Here is an 18,465-nt window from a genome sequence, read left to right as displayed (position 1 = left end):
ACAAGCCTGAGAGCCAGACTAATGTCACTTACTAGTTCTGGGTGTAATGACTGACTGAAAAATGTGTAATAGATGGATGGGCAGTGAAAGAGTGAGGTCATCTGGGTGTAATTGTTTTTTTCGTGCTGATAAAGTAATTACCAAAGATTCCTCTTAGTAATTAGCTGATGATGCCAATTTAGTATGCTCCTGTTTTCACATCCTTCTGTTTAAATGTTTTTTTTCTTTTGAGTTTTTACTCTTGAATTTTCCATTTGCTTCCCATTCCTCTGGCAACTACCATCTATACGCTGCTTGCTTCACAGAAACTAGTAAAGTGATATTTGGAGTGATGCTTCCACACTGTGGCTGAGGCAACAAAATACACAAGAAGAGCTTGAAGTTGTGTTCATTTCAGCCACGAGAGGGCGACGTCAAATGACCCGCACATCCCGCGAGCTTTGCAGAACTCTCGTTGTTTGTTTACAACCTGAGAACTTCCTGTCTGCTCGTAGCTTTGTCCACGGTAAGCTGAACTGGATAATTAAACGTCTCAAACCAGCCGATTCAAGATGGGATGTGATGGAGGAACGATTCCCAAAAGACACGAGTTGGTGAAAGGCCCAAAAAAAGTCGAGAAGGTGTGTTACGCTTATTTTTGTCGTAGCTAGTTAGTGTCGGAAGCAGTCGGCATGTTGCTAACTATTAGCCAGCTAACAGACTACAGAGTGTTTTAAGCGTATGAGTAGAGGTCTTAAAAACTATAAATGACTAATTAAATCATTTTTAAGTATTTCTAATAAATATATGTCAGCCACTCGCGGGATTTGTCTCATGTGGCTTCATGTAACTTACACGTAGGTTGTCTAATTAACGTACTCAACAACTCGCTAACGTCAGCTTTGAACATAACACCGTTAACTTAGCTTTACACACATTAATAACTACTATTATTATATGTGTATGTTGTGGTTTTACAGGTTGATAAAAATGCAGAGTTGGCTGCCAAATGGAAATACTGTGCCTTGAGCCAGGAGAAACTCAGACGGCCCATTGTCGCTTGTGAAATGGGAAGGTGAGAATAGGCTTTTTCTGTTCAACGTCAATCAGGTAAAATGAGCTGCCAATTATAATATTTGCTTATCAGAGCACTGTATGTTCTCAAAGTCTGGTCCATGTTATGTTTCAGGCTCTTTAACAAAGATGCTGTCATCGAATACCTTCTGGATAAAACTGCTGAGAGACCCAATGTTGAGGCTGTAACTCACATCCGTGGGATCAAGGTGTGTTAAAGCTGAAGTTTTGGTCGTCTTAATGAAAACACATGGATTTTTCCCCAGCTGCATCATATTTCTTACATGTCTCTAAAGTCGAAGTCGACGCGTGTTTATCCATCTACTCCCTCTGCAGGATATAAAGGAACTGAACTTGACCGATAACCCTGCGTGGGAGGGAGAGAGAAGAAATTCTAAAGGAGACAGATATGAGGACATCCACTGCGGCATGTTCATTTGCCCTGTTGTTGGGTTGGAGATGAATGGCAAGCACAGGTAACAAACAACAAGTAAAAGGTCCACAATCAAAATATATCAAAGAGGCAGGTGCTTCACTTCGTCATGTAAAATGCACCAATTATATTTTTTTTAAATTTAAAGACTAACTTTATGCATCCACTTTACTGTAGTAAATTACTCATCTACCCGTTAGGTGAGGCTTTAGAAAATCAGGAGATTTTTGGCAAGTTCAGTGTTGATCACATTATGATTTTAAATTCAGTGTACTGTATGTGTATACAGAGCTCTGCTGTTCTCAGCACCGGTGCCGAATCTCATCCAAACATTAAGACCAAACAGAACACTTAGAAAAATGTGCCTCATATACGTTACAGTGACAGCTCACTTTGTGCAGGAAATTGCCCAAAAGTGAAAAAAAGGTGTATTATATATGTGTTATGTTTTCATTTTCAGGTTCTGTTACTTGCAGACCTGTGGCTGTGTCTTTTCTGACAGGGCCATGAAGGAGGTCAAGACAGAAATCTGCCACAAGGTGAGTTTCATATTTTGTTTCCTAGTTGCTCTATTCCAACTTTTGAAAATTCTGATTGGAGCAAGGTTTTGCTATCCTTTCTGTAAAGTGCTCTCCATTGCAGACTTCTCAGTGTTTGGCAGTGCTTGTTTGATTTACATACAAAGGTCTCTCACTGCTAATGCTTGGTAAATAAGCATCCTTGATATCAATGTAGATAACACACTAGCAGTCTGGCATTTGGTTCCAGATGCACAATTTGTTGCTTAGATGGATAACAATGTGTGTTAACAAACTAAAATGTTTAAATGCTCCCATGGGAGGTTCAAAAAAATCTCAAAACAATGAACCCTAGTTTAATAAATTGTGTTAGCTATCCAGAAATCTGTACAATTTGAATTTAAAACAAATTTACGCTGTTAAGGTATTTAAAAGACTAGAAACACTAATATTGAGAACAGTGTAAATCAGTAAACAAATATCAACTTGTTTCAATCAATTCTGGTCTACACATACCATAATCAAGTGCATTATGCAAATTGCAGAAGCTGCATTAATAATTGATAATGGAAAAAGGTTTGACAAAACTGCATCATAATGAAGTACTGTAGTTCTGAAGAGATTCCCTGGCTTACAAATCTTGTTCTTCAGATGTATGATTGTTTGGTACAGAACCAAAATAAATTCACATCATCATGATTTTAATAGTTTTTTCAGTGAAATATAAATTTATGATGCAAAAACAATGATTCCCACACTAATTGAAAATCAAATCACAATCGCAAACTCATAGGAATATTATGTTTTTACCATATCCTGCAGCTCTACTATTAATCCATTTGTAATTCAGTGAGAAGCATACAGCTTGCTCCAGTTCGACCCTATTCCAATGTGTGATTGTCTCACACTTTTGGAAATGTTTGTAAAATTGGTTATATATAAGATTTTCCATTGCCTCTTATTATTGTTCGGAGATATAGTTTGCCATTATTTCTATCGTCATTGTTCAAAGCGGAAACTGTGCTCACAGACAGATTTTTTACTGTTTTGTGTGTCTCTAGCCATCTTTTTTGACCCAAATTGAGCCACATGGGAATCTTGCAGAAGCAGGCCTTTGAACCATTGTGGGTCTTGACCTCTTAGTTTTAAGTAACTTTAAAGCGATAGCTGTAATTTCTCATGAATAGGCTATTCTAAGGATGCAGACAGATGATATCCAGTCACTGCTGTTGTTTCTGTTGAAGTGAAAGCATCTTGGCACAGGTCAGTTGTTTGACTTTTCCATAAATAGGGCCTAAAACCATTAAAAAAATTACAGTGTTTCTTGTGGGAAACTGTCTCTGTCTGCTGAGATTTTTTGCTTAGATAGGCTTATTAGGCAATACACAATGTCTTGAATTTATAGCCACTGGTATTGAGGCTGAATTTGCCTGCTTCTTGCTTAGTCTCACTTGGCTGCCATGGTGCAGACAGTTGTTGGCAAACTTGAAGAACATGTAAGAATATCGTTGTAGGATATTCCAAGAAAAAAAAAAAAAAAAAACTGTCGATGAACCATAAATCAACCATGTTCATGTTTTTAGACCAGTGCTGTAAAAAGTGATGTCTAAGTACTTCACAGTAACAGCCAAAATGAATTATTTTATTTATTTTTAGGCAGCCTGCGTAACTGCCTAAGTGCAGGGGTTTTGCTCAGAGCAAAGCCCCACAGAGCCACTATCATGACTATAGACTTGTAGTCTTGTTTTGAAAAAGGAAGAAGGGTAGGGAGTTTTTTTCATTGTCTTTAATTGTTTGTTTATGCCTGTTACTTTGTAATTCATTAAAAAAGAAGAAGAAAAAAAGACAGTAGTTTTTATCAACAATTCATTTTTCAACTGGACCACACACTGAACATTAAATTAAACAATAATAAATGCATATTCAGTAGTTTATTTAATACCTTGTGTAGTGTAGATTTCTCAAATAGGTTCTGTTATTTAGGTTTTTTTTATTGGATACACGCTGCATTGGTTTACTGTGAATATCTTTAGTCATCTGGCATATTATCTATATATATTATCATCTTCTGATTATCAAAAAAAAAACAGCCATCTTACAGTTTCATAAATAGACAAATACATTTGTGATCAGTAGCTTTGCTACAGAGTCTGGAAGTGCACAGTGCATCATCCTGCCGTTCTCAGTTCAGTTTCCCGCTCACATTTTTGACATTCACAGCAACCTAACAAGTGCAAATAATCCAAATTGCATTTAGCCCCACTTTTGTTGAGGATACCAGCAGTGATTTCAGGCTTCACCACTGCTGTTGAAGTAGCTTGAGTTGCTTTGTGTGGCCAGTAGCCATGATGGCTCTATGGGGACAGTTGCCTGGTTCAACACCTTGTTCCTGTGCCACTGCTCCAGACAGTCCAGTGCCTCTGGAAAGACATTACTTTCAAACTTATTGGCAAACATGCTGTTCCTGTTGATGATCCATGGCAGGTCTTCCATTCCATAGATACAGATGTCTCGAACGTAATGACCTGGAAAAAAACAACAACAATTTTGGTCTTGTATTTGTATATTAGATATTAGATGTGACTCTGTGAACTTCAGACCTTTTATGATGCTGTATGTGTTTGTTAGGAGGTTTGTGTGCTACTGCAGTGATTTTGGATGGTGACGTGTGCATTTATTGTTTACATAAAAAAAAATGTTAGCATTGACTTAACCTATTGGAGAGTATGTCATATCAGATTATTCAGATAAATAAGTCATATCATGAGTCCTTTTATCATCTTTTGTGTTCCCTTAGCCAGTAATTGGTCTTGTAATCCTGTCCGGAGCCAAACATAGGACAATGAGTAATAAGCAGACCATTTGTATCACATAGGACAGATATAGAATATGAGGTAGGCTAATGTTACAATATATGTTAGTACTTGTAGTGAGTTTGGCTACAAATATTTACTAGTTTGGTAAACTATAACATATTCTAAACGTTGCAATTACATTTCCATTTTATTTCTAATACACAGTTGAAAAAGACTAGTAGTGTACCAAATGCTGCTTCCCTCCCAGCAAATCATAGGATCAACATCAACAAAAAATAGCACAGGCTAAACTACTGTGAATCATGTGTCTGGATCATATACATTTGAAAATCATCGTGGTTTCGCAGACAAAGACAGAGGTTAGGGGTAGTGGGCTCCAATTAGAGGGCGTTCACTCTTTTTAAACTGCCTTTACAGCCCAATCAATAAAGTATTGCCCCATTATTGTATGTACTTCTCTACTGTACCTTTGCAGCCATTATGTGTCCGTCCCTCTTGATCTCTCCACTTGATTGCCCGGATGTTTCCTGCCCAACCTCCATCTATGTGGTTGCCTGGAGCTTCTTCAAACACATAACCGTAAAAAATGAATCATGATTATGCAACCTAAGTGAATTATAAAGACCCAGTTTGAGACTGTCACATCCACTACGTGGGAGAGTGTCCAGGATAATTCCCATTGAAAAGCTTAGGGAAAGCAGCTGCTCTTTATTGGATGTGAGGAAGTTAACCAGATGCTGCTTTGGCAAACCAGCCAGAAATTCCTCGTCCTTTAAACCTTTTCTCTTGTAAAACTGAAAACAGTAAAGCATAATGTCATCTTTGTGTGGCTTTTCAAAGTAAGTTTTAGAGTGTGCCGTCTTCTCCCATTCACATGTCTAGTTAACCTTCCCACCTCCAGTTAAGAGCAGTGCACAGCTACTTCCCTAAGCTTTCCTATGTAAAGCATAAAATGAGGGCTAGTATTTACTATTCAGGTATAATGTAATATAAAAATATAAATACAGCCCTATAAAGATCAAAACAGTTCCCTAAAGTATATTTATCTTTGCCTTATTTCACACTTAAATCCTAATTAATGGAGAAATGGCATTGACATAAGGATCAATATCTCTTGATATCAGTAAATTAGTTAGTGAGGGTTCAGTGCAAAAGTCATGAGGTGCACATTAAGAATAGGCCCTTTGTTGTTATTGATTTCCCCCTTAGGAGAAATAAGCCCGTTGCATTTCAACCATCCTCTTTAGGAGCACCTAGTGACTAATTTTTTCTTCTTAAGTCAGTTCCTTGGTCAAGACCAATGGCAGTATTTCCTAATAACTAACATGCTTGTCTTTTGGAGGAGCAATTTACCACAAATGACATCTTGACACTTGACTCAAGCATTACTCAGGCGTGAGAAAATACACTTTTACGCAACCAAGGGTGCAAATTAATATTAGGAATGAGCCGGGACCGCCTGATATAATATTGTTGATGATCAAACAATATAAATATTTTCACTTTAAACATATATCTGATCAATAAGTTCATACGCTGTAGTTGTCCTTTGTGCCATATATGTGGGATAAAAAAGGAAATCGTTTACTTCAAGCAAATAATAGTGCCATCTTTTAAATTAGTACTAATATTACATAAACATATAATTTTCATTTTACATTAGTTGCAAACAACATGTTTATTATTTTACAGCATCTTGACAAGTTTTTCCTAATATGCCAGATGGCTTCAGTCGTGCTGTGGCTCACTTGAAGGCCATTTGAACCAGGCAGTTTACCTTTGATGTGGTTGAGTGTCACCCAGTAGTGCTCATCTGGACTGAAGGTGTCTTTCGACCACTCCAACAGGTCACGGGCTACTGGGCTTTTCAGAACAAAGTCTACAAAAGCTCTTGTGAGAGCATAGTAGGCCGTTCCAAAAAAAATTTGCAGATTGTGTGGAGGAGGATCTTTCTTTAGTCCTAACCCTTTCAGAGCTACATGTGACCCCATAATCTCCCTGTGCTGGAGCTGTGTCCTGGTCCTCATAGACAGCGGTTGCTTGACCCCAGGCGTCATGTTTCTGTCCCTCCACTCTTTGCTTTGCATGTACCGCACCAGTTCCAGGTTGCTCTTGACAGGGAAATCCTGTCCACACAGATTCACTACCTTTCTCCAGCCTATCTTGGACTTTGCTAGATCCTTCATGCAGTTCATATCTGCTTGCAGGCGGGAAAACCCAGCGTAGGTCACTGTCTCGCTGCGGCTGGAGATGAAGGTATTTTTGAAGCAGCTGACTAGCTTCCATACAGCCGCCTGGTACTCCCATGGAGCCTTAGCATCCACGTGAATGCAGTAGACATTTTGTGGCATGTAAATGGCCCGCAGCAGCCGTACAAAAAGCTCCAGCTCTTTGTGAACGGTCACAATGAACGCTAAAGGGTAGTCCTCCTCCTCACGGCTCAGAGGTCTTGTGATGAAGTGAAGGTCTCTGGTCAAATCTGAACACTGCAGGCGACTATTTAGAATATAGCTTTCCACCTGTAGACAGAAGAAAATTATATATTAAGACTACACCTGTTATTAAATTATTTTTTCCATAATCTTTACTCACATTTATCAGTATAGTTCTTCAGGCTGGTCACAAACACAGTGTCGAATTGGATCTGGTAAATTACTTGTTTGACTCAATTAATTCTTGTAATTTCTTATTTTACACATTTGTTTTAGCATGTTGCTTTAGTCTTGTTTATGTGATTCCCGCTCTTTAAATTAAACTAAAACGTACCCTCCTCAGTGATGAGTCTTGCTCCACTGCACTGTTTATCTCAAATTTTTAAAAATGCATTAAGAGAATACATGTATGTAAAAGAAAAACAACATACCTGGCAGTCACGGCGGTACAACTCTACTCCTTCCATGCTGTTCAGAAAAGCTTTACATTCAGTGGAGAAGGGCCTGCAACTGGGAGGCTCTAGAGGCTTAAGCTCTGTTGGCATCCTGGCCCTCAAGTAAATGACTGAACAGACAATAATACTCATCCCCAGGCACAACAGGAAGCTGCATTTCGTTCCCTCAAGCTGGCGCATAATAGCCCTGCTTCACCGTATCCAGACAGCACCACCACAGATAAAACTCCTGCAATAAAGACATTCAGACTGGTTATTTGCAGTAGGGTCCAGGACCCCAGAGGGATATTAAATAGGGTTAAATATGTAGGTTAGCACTAATTGAAGCCAGTTTTTAGCTCAAGAAATGTCGTTTAGTGTACCGAATTTAGTCTCTTGATTTTCTGAGATGTGATGAATAACAACATTGTCTCTGGTTCATCTTTCTGGAACACAATATACAGGATTTTAACTTCATCTTCATTTAGTCAGATTTTCATAATCAAAGTCAAAGCATGTCATTACATGATAGTACATCAAATCATGTAGAATAATAAATTCTACCTCGAGGGAGATGTTTTTCCTCTACTTTGCGCCCCATCCAAAATACCAAACAAATCAAAACTGACGAAAAAGGAAACTGTTCAGCAACATTTGGCAAATTATAGAGAGAGTTGGCAAAGTACAGCATACTTAAAAGTCCAACATTTAGGAGAATCTACTGTGTGGAGGCCACCATGTTGGGCCACCATGTTTCTACAGTAGCACTGGATTTTTGTGGCCATCATACTTTCTCCCTTGTGCTTGTAAAGGGAGCGTGAGGCAGGTGACTTGCAGTCTGCAACTTAACCGCTAGATGCCACTAAATCCTGCACTCCTTTAAATAAACTGTTAAAATGGAGTCATGAAAGTTTTTGTCATAAATACTTTCTTTTCTGCAAGGAACATAAATTGGAACTAGTGCAGAAATGATGAGCTAGTTGATTATCCAACAAAAGAAAATGTATTACTTATGATTTTGATCTTTTGATCATCTTGCTTTCTCTTGCTTTAAATTATTAGTGAATTAACCAATACATTTTCATAAAACAAGTCATTTACGTGAATGTGCATTAACTGGACAACAATTTTCAAATAATTGTTAACAAAATTGAAAGCAAATGCAGCTTTAGTTGAAACATGCTATAGTGACTCACTGAACAAGTCTTGGCAGATCATCTGAAAACTCAGGAATTCTTCATGATCTAAATGTACAAGGTACAACAGATAGCATTAAGTAAACATGTGAGATATGAAGATACCAAAAGGATTCAGACTGACTGGAGGATAGTTGAGAGAGGGACAGTACTCTGGTGGGCTACCCTGCCATGTATCTGCCCTTTGAACATCTCAAGCTGCTTAGGGGTATAACTATTTAAATATTTTTGACCTTTTTCTTAATGTAAGACATTATATGGGCATCTCAACAAATTCATCTGACAATTTCCACCCATGAAGCCAGAACAGACAACTTAATAAAACTAAGTAGTGTGGGTATTGGCAGTTTTACTGGATGCATTGCTCATGTTTTTGCATTATATAAGTAACTGTTTTATTTGTAGTAAGAGTAGCATTTGATCTGTTCTGTACACATCTATTACATGTCTCTCTGTCCTGGAAGGGGGATTCCCCCTCTGTTGCTTTTCCTGAAGTTTGTTTAATTTTTTGTTCTCCATTAGAGTTTTTCCTTATCCAAATTGAGGGTCTAACAATTGAGCAAGTCCTATGCTGTACAGATTATAAAGCCACCGAGGCAAATTTATGAAAAACCTTCTTAATACTTGACATCAAGCTTGCTTTCTTTAGAAAACGTAGCCACAAGTTACTCTGTTGTTATGATAAAGTCCTATTTTTGATATTACACAGTTTGAAATAGTTAAATAAAACAGGATGCTACAACTCAGAAGTTGCTTTCAGTTGAACCAGTGAGCTGCTGGGCTCATATCAATGCAGAATGTTCTTTATTAAGCAGACCAGAGAGTATTTGAGAAAAAGTGGATCTTATACCCCAGTTCCTTCTTTAGAGCAAAGAATAACATCTCTGAGGACTATTCTTAATCTCAGTCAGTGAAGCCTCCTCACTTCTTTTCCCTGGCTGTTAAAGCCATGTTGTTCCTGAGAACAGCACCAAAGTACAGATTTCCAAAGGCTTCCATGGAACTGTTTTTACTATTTTGATCTTTTGTCGAGATAGGTAAAATATTCCTGAGAGAAAAAAAAACAACTACAGCCCGGCATCTACGGATTAGCTTCCTGCTTGATTCCTTTAGTGTTTTTACTTTACTATGTTTTGCTCAGTCAAAAACTTTATCATTCCGTATTTCAAACATTCATTTTTGGATTATATCTATTTAATATGTTTATGTTTGCCGTCTCGATCAAACATCCAAAGCTTATATCAGTGGAATACCTATAAACACACACACAGACAGTATGTAAAAACTCACGCCAAAGACAGGGAAAGGTGAGCCAGTTACCTTTGAGGCAGTTCAGTCTGTAGTCCTTATGGTGAAGAAGGAAAACATTTGACATCAGCGCCTGTTCTGATCATTGTTACCTAAACGGCTACTCTGAGCTTGTTACTGCAATCCATCCAGAGTCCGTCGGAGAGCACAAGTCAATTCCATTGGCATCATCATCATCATCATCAGCAACAACAGGAGCAACAACAGCGGGGAGCAGTTTCTGTTGTATTGTTGAACTAAATTTGGTGGTCAGGATTATTTCGCTGTTGTTTCTGGCAGCGAGTGACCTCGGAGGCTGTGCTCTCTGAGCTTGAGACCCTGTCAGAGTGAGACACAGAGTGCTTTGCATATGTGTTTTCTCTCTCTAGTTGTATTCATTGCTGATGAAGTCGCCCCCCCACATCCCCACGAGACGAAGTCCGTCCCTGCCTGGTTACCAGCAGTAACACCCACGCACACACCTGACACACAGGAACACACTCCCATCTCACACACACACACACCTCTCTCTCTCCCTAAGGTTTTTTCCACTCTCCTCCCTCCCACAGTTTCCTACTCACTGGTGCATTGCATCTTTCTTTTTTTGTCCTCTTGCTATGCATTATTTTTCCTCAAAACCCCTTTACCTCAGGTTCCATTCTTCTTTTTTCTCGCAAATTGGTTTTAATTCCAGTTCATTTGCCCAGTTAGAGTTCGGCATGTTGAATTATTGACATTGTCTCTCCGTTGAGGGCTGCCTCTCTGTCTCGTTCACCTTCTGGTTTCCTTGTCAAGTAGCTGGTTTAGTGATTTAGGAAGATTCTGGTTGACTTGATGATAAGGTGCTCAGCTCACCGATGGCCTGTGTCATTTGTGGTAATAGCAACAGCAGAGTGACTGACTTCAGAGCAGCAGCCACAGAGTTTGTTTGCTGCTTGGTCAGCTCCTGAGATTATCCCTCTTGTGTTGAACAGAGCACATGGCCGGAGTTCACACCCACTGAGCCTGCATTACGCCAACACAATAGATCCCCTGCTGGTTACTCAGGGGTTTAATATTTGTGTTTGTATATGGGTGTGTTTTCCCTTTTTTTTTTTTAAAGCAGGCATGCTTCTTATGTAAGTATAATTTCTGAGTAATACACAAAATTATTATTTAGAGATTTTTGACCATCCGTTGTAGGGTTAGCCTGTCCAGGACAAATGCCACAATGTATAGTGATTGGTTTTTCAGAGACTGTGCTTCCCAGTGGTTTTAATACAAAGGTGCCTTGACCCATTGCTATTTTCCATTTTTGTAAACAACTTATAAACTGTTTTAGATAAACTAAATATGGTAGCCACCATTTCAGGGCTGAGTTAACATGCATAAGGGAAACTCCATGTTACCCACATAATTACTTAGGTCTGCAACAAACTTTTTATTTAGTGGAACAAAGTATCGTATAGTTGCTGAGATTTGTTTACCAAACATTATCGGCTTTCGCGTATAAGGTTTATGTATGTCTTGTCTGTTTGTCTGAACGACTGACTGACTAAATGTGACTGTTTCCATCTGATTCAGTGTGTGTTGAGTTTGGTTTTCCTCTCAGAGTAAATCCAATGCAGCATGCATGCAAATAAGCCAAAAAGGAAAGTGATGTGGCAAGGATGTTATTTGGTTGTTGTGTTCATTATATGTTCAGCACAGTCTATATATTTATTTTTCACAACTGGGTTTTTGGACATCATTTATGTTTTTAAAGAGACTTCTGAATGTCACGTAGAAGATGTGTCCGGATGATGCTCTTTAGGAATTGTGTTAACCTTTTCAGAGAAATACAAACAACATAGAGTTGTGAATACTGATGTTCTGTTTCTATTTTCTATTGTAGCGTAAATAAATAAATAATTATATATGTGTGTATGTATTTGTACATTACACACACATAACATTCACATTCACATGCACATTGACATGCAGCCTTAAATTGATATTCCACTGTTGTGCATTACTTCTGACAAAACATGTAACTGAACACAAAACCTCCATATTAAACCCATCAGGTTGTAAAGATATGTGATCTATATGAACTGACTTTCCATTTGTTGGAAAGGTTTTTCTGCTGTCTAAGTGAGTATCTCTTACCTATGCTTTAGTGTGGAGACCCGTTTAAAGAGGAGGATGTTATTGTGCTCAATGGCACCAAGGAGGAGGTGGAGAAGCTGAGGGAGAAGATGGAAGAGAGGCGGACCAAAGCCAAAACTAAGGTGGGTTTTTAATTAAACAGAATACAGTTGGTGGTCGGGATTGAGTAAAGTATGCAATATTTTCCTCAGTGATTCTTTTTATTTTTAGCTTTTGAACAGTATTTGTCTTCACTGGAAACAAATCAGTTTCTTTTTTTGTAAACTAATAAATCCACTCAAATATTTCTATTTGATTAATTATAATTTTATTTTCTGTTTCAGAAATCAAAGAAGAGCAAAACAGCTGCAATTGTGTCCACGCCATCAGAATCAAAAGGTTTGGGTAAAGCCTGGTTCAGCCATCATACATCTTGTTAACACGTATCAGTATTTACATAAACAAAACCAAGCAACAAACAACTTCTCTTCATTTGGATAATATTTGAATGTCCTATAATAGCAGCTAGGTTTTTCAAACACCTAACACATGACTTCTAAAATACTGTATTAAATCGTAAGACAGAAAATGCAATCATGTATTAAAAAAAAAAAGTGACACAACCATCTGCTATAAAAAAGACCTTTACTGAATTATTTGAATATGTTTGTAGCTATGTTTGGACTTTTCTGTGAGACGTTGATGATGTAGATCACTTGTAGTAAGCCACTTGGATCTTGACACATCTCATCTCATGATCATTAGATTTGATAAATGTCTCTATTATATCATTTCTGTGTTTTTCAGTGTCAGCAATGGTTTCCTAAAGTCTTTCGGTTATGTTTCATAGGCTTGACATAACTTTTCAGGCTAATTAGTCATAATTTCTCCTTTTAAGAAAACATCTATCATGTAGTGCTGGAAGATTTTAGGGAAATTGATATTGAGGGGGAAAAAAACTAATTTGTACTCTCCATTTAATAATTTGTTGATTAATGCTTTCAGTGTAATATTGTTTTTGGTGTGAGATGGCTTTCAAGCTCTATCTCTCACTCTCTCGCTGCCCAAACAAAGCAACAAAGCCATTCCTTAATCCATGTTGTTGGCAACATGTGATGTGCAGAGTCCAGACTTTTGCCAACAGGGACAGCTGCTTTATTCCAAAAGATGTGACAGGATAAACTTGGAATTTCTGTGTTACAGCTTATCTGTTGGGTGTGTAGAAAAATACAGGATGTCTTTTTTGGGGTTTTTTTACCATTAGATCCTACAAGTATGTAATAGTAAATATAAATAAACAGATTATTCAGTGACATGTGAACACAATCTGTAAAATGTATGAATCTAACACAGGGAGCAAAATGAAAGAGGCACATGAAAGGCACAGTGACTTCTGGCGAGTTCTTTGTGTCTGTGTGTGTGCGTGTGTGTGCGTGTGTGTGCGTGCGTGTGTGTGCGTGCGTGCGTGCGTGCGTGCGTGTGTGTGTGTCTCTGCCAACACAAATAAGCGAGGAAATGCAGATCCTTTAGACGGTGTCATTGGATCAGGTGTGTGTTTGCAATGTTTTTACAGTGTGGCCCTGTGTTTATTCATCTTAGATCAGAGACCCTTCAGTGTTGTTTGTCTTCAGAGAACATTGGTGTGGTTTCCTGTTCAGTGCTCCAGGACAGCACAGGCCTCTCACCTCAAAAGTGAACAGGGTGTTGGCAGGGAACCACTTGACATTTATTTGTGTTACCCAAATCAAAACTTTAATATTAATAAAAGAATAAAAAAGCCTATAAGTACAGCAATATACAAAGGTCATAATGACTTAAACCTGAATGAGAAACCTTTTCAGCACCCTTTTGTATTATATTGTATTATGAAATCAGTTGGTGTTTTAATTTATATAGTAGTGCATACATCCTTTGTCTTAATCAAACTGTCTGACTCTTGTTTCTTCCCGTAGATGACACACAGTCGCCAGAAGTAGAAGTAGCAGAGAAGACCTCTCTACAAAATGGTGGTGAAAGCAGCCATGCAGGTAGCTAACCCAACATTTAAAAAATGGTATTAGTGCTGAACATAGTATATCTGCCAGAATCACGGCAAGGAATCCTCCCCACTTTCAAACAGCAAGGCAGTCATTCTAAAGTTTAAAATGCATACATTTTCTATCTGAAATTTTGCCAGGTAATGAAAAAAGCAGAAGCTAGTAGTTCATATAATCAGCTGGGCATCAATGTATGTCTTCATAAAGACCTTATACACCAAGAAGCCTTTCAAAAGTCTTTGCTGGATGTCAGAGTGTCAGATCAAATGTAAAATCTAGGCAAACTATGACCTCTCTTTAAACGTAGATAGAAACCTTTATTTAATCAAGGGAAAACCAACTGAGAGCAAAGGTCTCATTAACAATGGTTCCCTGCAAATACATAATCAAGATCAGTTTTACAATAAAAAGTCCCAAAAAACGTAAAAGCAACGTTCTTGTACAAAACATAAATACAGCACGAACACGAGCAATAAAGATATAAAGACAGTAAAAAAATACATTACAGGGACAAAGCAGACACATTAAGAAAAACAGGAGCATTCTTCATAATAAATAACATTTAGAAGATACTGAAATCGTTCTATGAATAAAAAATAGTCTAACTTAAGGGAGTCCTGAAGCTTATTCTGCCCATGGGGAGCATAAAGGGTGAAAGCAGTTATGGCTACGTCTTAAAAGTGATGGTAAATGGTGGTTTATTAAGTATAGTATCACTTATCACTCCTTTCAAGTATTAAGTGATGGCCATCCTACCTTCTCGTAGAGGATACAATGAGTCCAACGCTGTCATCTGTAATAAATCTAAGAGAACTGTGATACACAGCATCAAGGGGCTTGAGGATATGAGCGGCAACATGCTTGTAATGTGCATAGCCCAGCACTGATAAAAATATATGCCTGTACAATCTGCAACCTACTTCTTAAACTGAGACATTTAGTTTGAATACAGAACAGCTCAGGTACCCAGTTTGCCTCTTTTTCTTAACACGATTGTCTAATCATATGTTCAGTTCTCCAGAAGTGAAAAAAAAAACTGAAACATTAATAAATAAAATGCTGGTTTAGATATTAGTAACTGCTTTTTAAATTGTTGTAATTATTTGCATTGTCTTATTTTGTCCTTGCTTTTTTACCACCTAGCTGTGGCTGGTCCCTCCGGATCCTCCGGCTCCTCAAAAGGCACCAACTCTTCAACAACCTCCGCCACCAAGAGGTCCATCCAGAGCATGGAGGAGAAGTCGGAGGTCTTCAAATCCCTGTTCACCAGCCACAGCTCTGCCAAGCGCACTAAAGACCAGACATCCAACTGGGTCACCCACACCCCGTATCACTTCTAACTATCATTCAGAGCAAAGATCGCCATTTTTAGATTGCTCCAGAAATTGTGACCCATTAAAGACCCGTTAATGATAAATGTAGTTCTACATACCCAGCTCCAGCACACATAAAGAACCCCCCCCATACACACACACACACACACACACACACACACACACACACACACCTATTACCCACTTGACCTCTTATAATGTCATCCTGTGGATTCCCAACTTGTCTCTTCAGTCCCCAGTAGCCTGGTGTTTACATGTTGTCAACATTTTGTTAATCGCTCCCCAAGCTGTTCAGACTCTTTGTTTTGTAACCTAATTCCTCCCTCATGTATTCCCCGGCATCTCCATGTTCTAAGTCACAGGTGCTTTGAGAATTGATGCTAGGGCGACTCTATTATCTCCGTCACTCTGCTGTCTCCTAGTGGACAGAGTGCAGCTTTTTAAAGTGACCTCTACATGGTTGAAACGACCATTTTTCAGTTAAGGTGAAAACTGCAAAAGTGCAAAAGCTTTACATCTCTAAAGCAGGTCCTTCTGTCTTATTCCGATCTTCAGTAAATATCTACATTTGAACACATTTTGAACTCAAAAACATTTTTTTTTTCAGGTTATTATCAGGATAAGCTTGGCCCACATTTAACCTTTATAGGATATATTTGACATGTTTAGCAGAGGACTTTCAAGTAATTTGTGTTCATTATATTGGTTATTTGTTTTCTTGAAAAGTGGGGTAAAAAAAATAGGTTAACAACATGAAGACAGTTTAAAGCATTTTGCTTATGTATTGAAGCTTATGATGCTCATAAATTGATAAAAGTGCACACAAAGCAAAAGAACAAACATAAGTAGCTGTAATGTAAGAGGACAGGATAGCTCAGTGCTCTTCTTTTGGTTTTTGAGAATTACAAGCTTCAGTATTTAAATTTTTTTTTCCAAACAAGGTGCTTCCAACTGTCTTTTTTCTCAATTTTTTGAAGATCTTTGACATGAAAAATAACCAAATATTGCTACGTTGGCTTCCGGTTTAATAACAAGTTAGTGAAATTGAATTATAATATTTTCGACTCCTCTTCAGATAGTTGGGGATTTTTAAAGGAGATTAAAAATGTGTTCTTCGGTCATTTGTTTCCCTTTCTTTTCTGCATATCAAAAAATAAATTTATATTCAACCTATGAAGCTGAATTTCTTCCTTATTTGTGTATTGTTCATCTCATATTACAAGTAAAATGTGTATTATTGTGTGTTTAGCCTGTAATATAATACTCAGTGACACTATGCTTTATGTGCAAGGTGATGAAAGCAGCAACAACAACTCCCTGTTGTAGCCTTCAAGGGAAAATTCACACCAAAAACAAACTATAAAAAGCTCTTCTTACATACAGCAATTTACACGTACATGTGAGGTGTGAAAATTACATCTGTTATGAGGTTTAAGTGTTGATGGAGATGCCTAGCTGGCAAGGTCTAACTCTATAAATATTCCCATAACAGATATTGTCCCGTTGCTTGGTTGCTGCCACACATATGTTCTTACTCAGATGTCCTGATACAGGAGAACAAAAACAGCAGCTTCCAATCAGATAGCCAGACTACAGCCACACTAAAAATACTCTATACACTACAGTTTACTCCATTAAAAGTGTTACTTAAGGTATCCCTCCAGTCAAAAGGATGGTGTATTTGCAGAGTTTGACACTGACATTATTCTGTACTCACATTAAATCTCAGTTTAACACATTTTGTGACTTCAGAACTAGTTTAGGTCCAATATATAACTTGAAACCAAACAATGATAATGGACTTTTCAGTGAAGTAGGAGATGATTGTTTTCAGTTATAACGCGATGCATTAAGGTGTAAATAACATTTCACACTCTGAACTCAAGCTAATTTTAACTATTATTAGACTATTATTTAACTACTATTATTTAATAAATAAATGTAATGATGTATACATAGAACATTATTTTCCTCGAGACAGGAGAATACAGTCGCATGAAATTGAAATAAATGATTAAGAAATTAAACGCAAAGTGTAGATGTACACTAAAGTACAGTAGCACAGTAGCTACTTGAGTAAATGCAGTTAATTCCACCACTTGATATGTCTATAAATATTTTTTAAAGTCTTTGCTGGATGTCAGACTTTCAGATCAAATGTAAAATCTAGGAAAACTATGACCTCTCTTTAAATGTAGATAGAAACCTTTATTTAATCAAGGGGAAACCAACTGAGAGCAAAAGTCTCATTAACAATGGTTCCCTGCAAATACATAATCTAGATCAGTTTTACAATAAAAAATATCAAAAATAAATTAAAAGCAACGTTCTTGTACAAAACGAGACAACACGAACGCAGGACAAATAGAAATAAAAAGACAGTAAAACAAATACATTACAGGGACAAAGCAGACACATTAAGTATATATGAGTATTCTTCATAGAAAATAACATTTAGAAGAAACTTAAACCATTCTATGGATAAAAAAAAGTCCAACTTAAGGGAGTCCTAAAGTAATACTGATCCTTTTCCAATAAGGAGGATTGACTGATGTTGCCCTGGTGTGATATGAGGATACAGCCACTAGGTGGCAGCAGAAGCGTCCTTATCACCCTCTGATTTTATAGGCTCCAACTGTGGCAAAAGGGTAAAAGAAAATAAATTCCTACAAAGTGGAGTCTGCCTGCTTCTCATTAAACGTAAGTTACACCATAAATAATCCAATCATTGTGGCTAAAAATTTAAATAAACACTGAGTCCTCTTGTCTTCATCCAGCTGCAGTCTATGACATGTTTTTTGTTGATTTATATCTTTCTAC

At 37.7% G+C, this 18,465-nt stretch overlaps 2 protein-coding genes across 6 annotated transcripts; one reads left to right on the top strand and one right to left on the bottom strand.

Moving 5' to 3' along the window:
* Nucleotides 1–444: 444 nt before the first annotated feature.
* rtf2 (replication termination factor 2) lies at nucleotides 445–16,818 on the top strand. Of its 2 annotated transcripts, none has more exons than XM_051414828.1 (9): nucleotides 445–620; nucleotides 960–1,054; nucleotides 1,169–1,262; nucleotides 1,390–1,529; nucleotides 1,947–2,025; nucleotides 12,308–12,418; nucleotides 12,620–12,680; nucleotides 14,228–14,302; nucleotides 15,455–16,818. In XM_051414828.1, exons 1-9 carry the CDS (start codon nucleotides 552–554, stop codon nucleotides 15,649–15,651), a joined length of 921 nt encoding a protein of 306 aa, XP_051270788.1. In that variant the 5' UTR covers nucleotides 445–551; the 3' UTR covers nucleotides 15,652–16,818. The 2 variants fall into 2 exon arrangements, with proteins under 2 accessions (XP_051270788.1, XP_051270789.1); XM_051414829.1 differs by having other exon boundaries at nucleotides 446–620; nucleotides 12,620–12,674.
* gcnt7 (glucosaminyl (N-acetyl) transferase family member 7) lies at nucleotides 3,857–11,176 on the bottom strand. Of its 4 annotated transcripts, XM_051414826.1 has the most exons (7): nucleotides 10,203–11,176; nucleotides 8,883–8,930; nucleotides 8,070–8,132; nucleotides 7,684–7,936; nucleotides 6,598–7,339; nucleotides 5,288–5,383; nucleotides 3,857–4,529 (listed from the first exon to the last, which is right to left on the bottom strand). In XM_051414826.1, the coding sequence occupies exons 4-7, from the start codon at nucleotides 7,885–7,887 to the stop codon at nucleotides 4,294–4,296; spliced, it is 1,278 nt and encodes a 425-aa protein (XP_051270786.1). In that variant the 5' UTR covers nucleotides 7,888–7,936; nucleotides 8,070–8,132; nucleotides 8,883–8,930; nucleotides 10,203–11,176; the 3' UTR covers nucleotides 3,857–4,293. The 4 variants fall into 4 exon arrangements, with proteins under 4 accessions (XP_051270786.1, XP_051270785.1, XP_051270787.1 ...); XM_051414825.1 differs by lacking the exon at nucleotides 8,070–8,132; XM_051414827.1 differs by lacking the exon at nucleotides 8,883–8,930.
* Nucleotides 16,819–18,465: the final 1,647 nt, after the last annotated feature.

This window comes from Dicentrarchus labrax, unplaced genomic scaffold, assembly GCF_905237075.1.
Source record: "Dicentrarchus labrax unplaced genomic scaffold, dlabrax2021, whole genome shotgun sequence".
Taxonomy (NCBI): Eukaryota; Metazoa; Chordata; class Actinopteri; family Moronidae; genus Dicentrarchus; species Dicentrarchus labrax.
The sequence above is the reverse complement of the archived record's forward strand: the minus strand, read 5'-3'. Positions and strand labels throughout refer to the sequence as shown.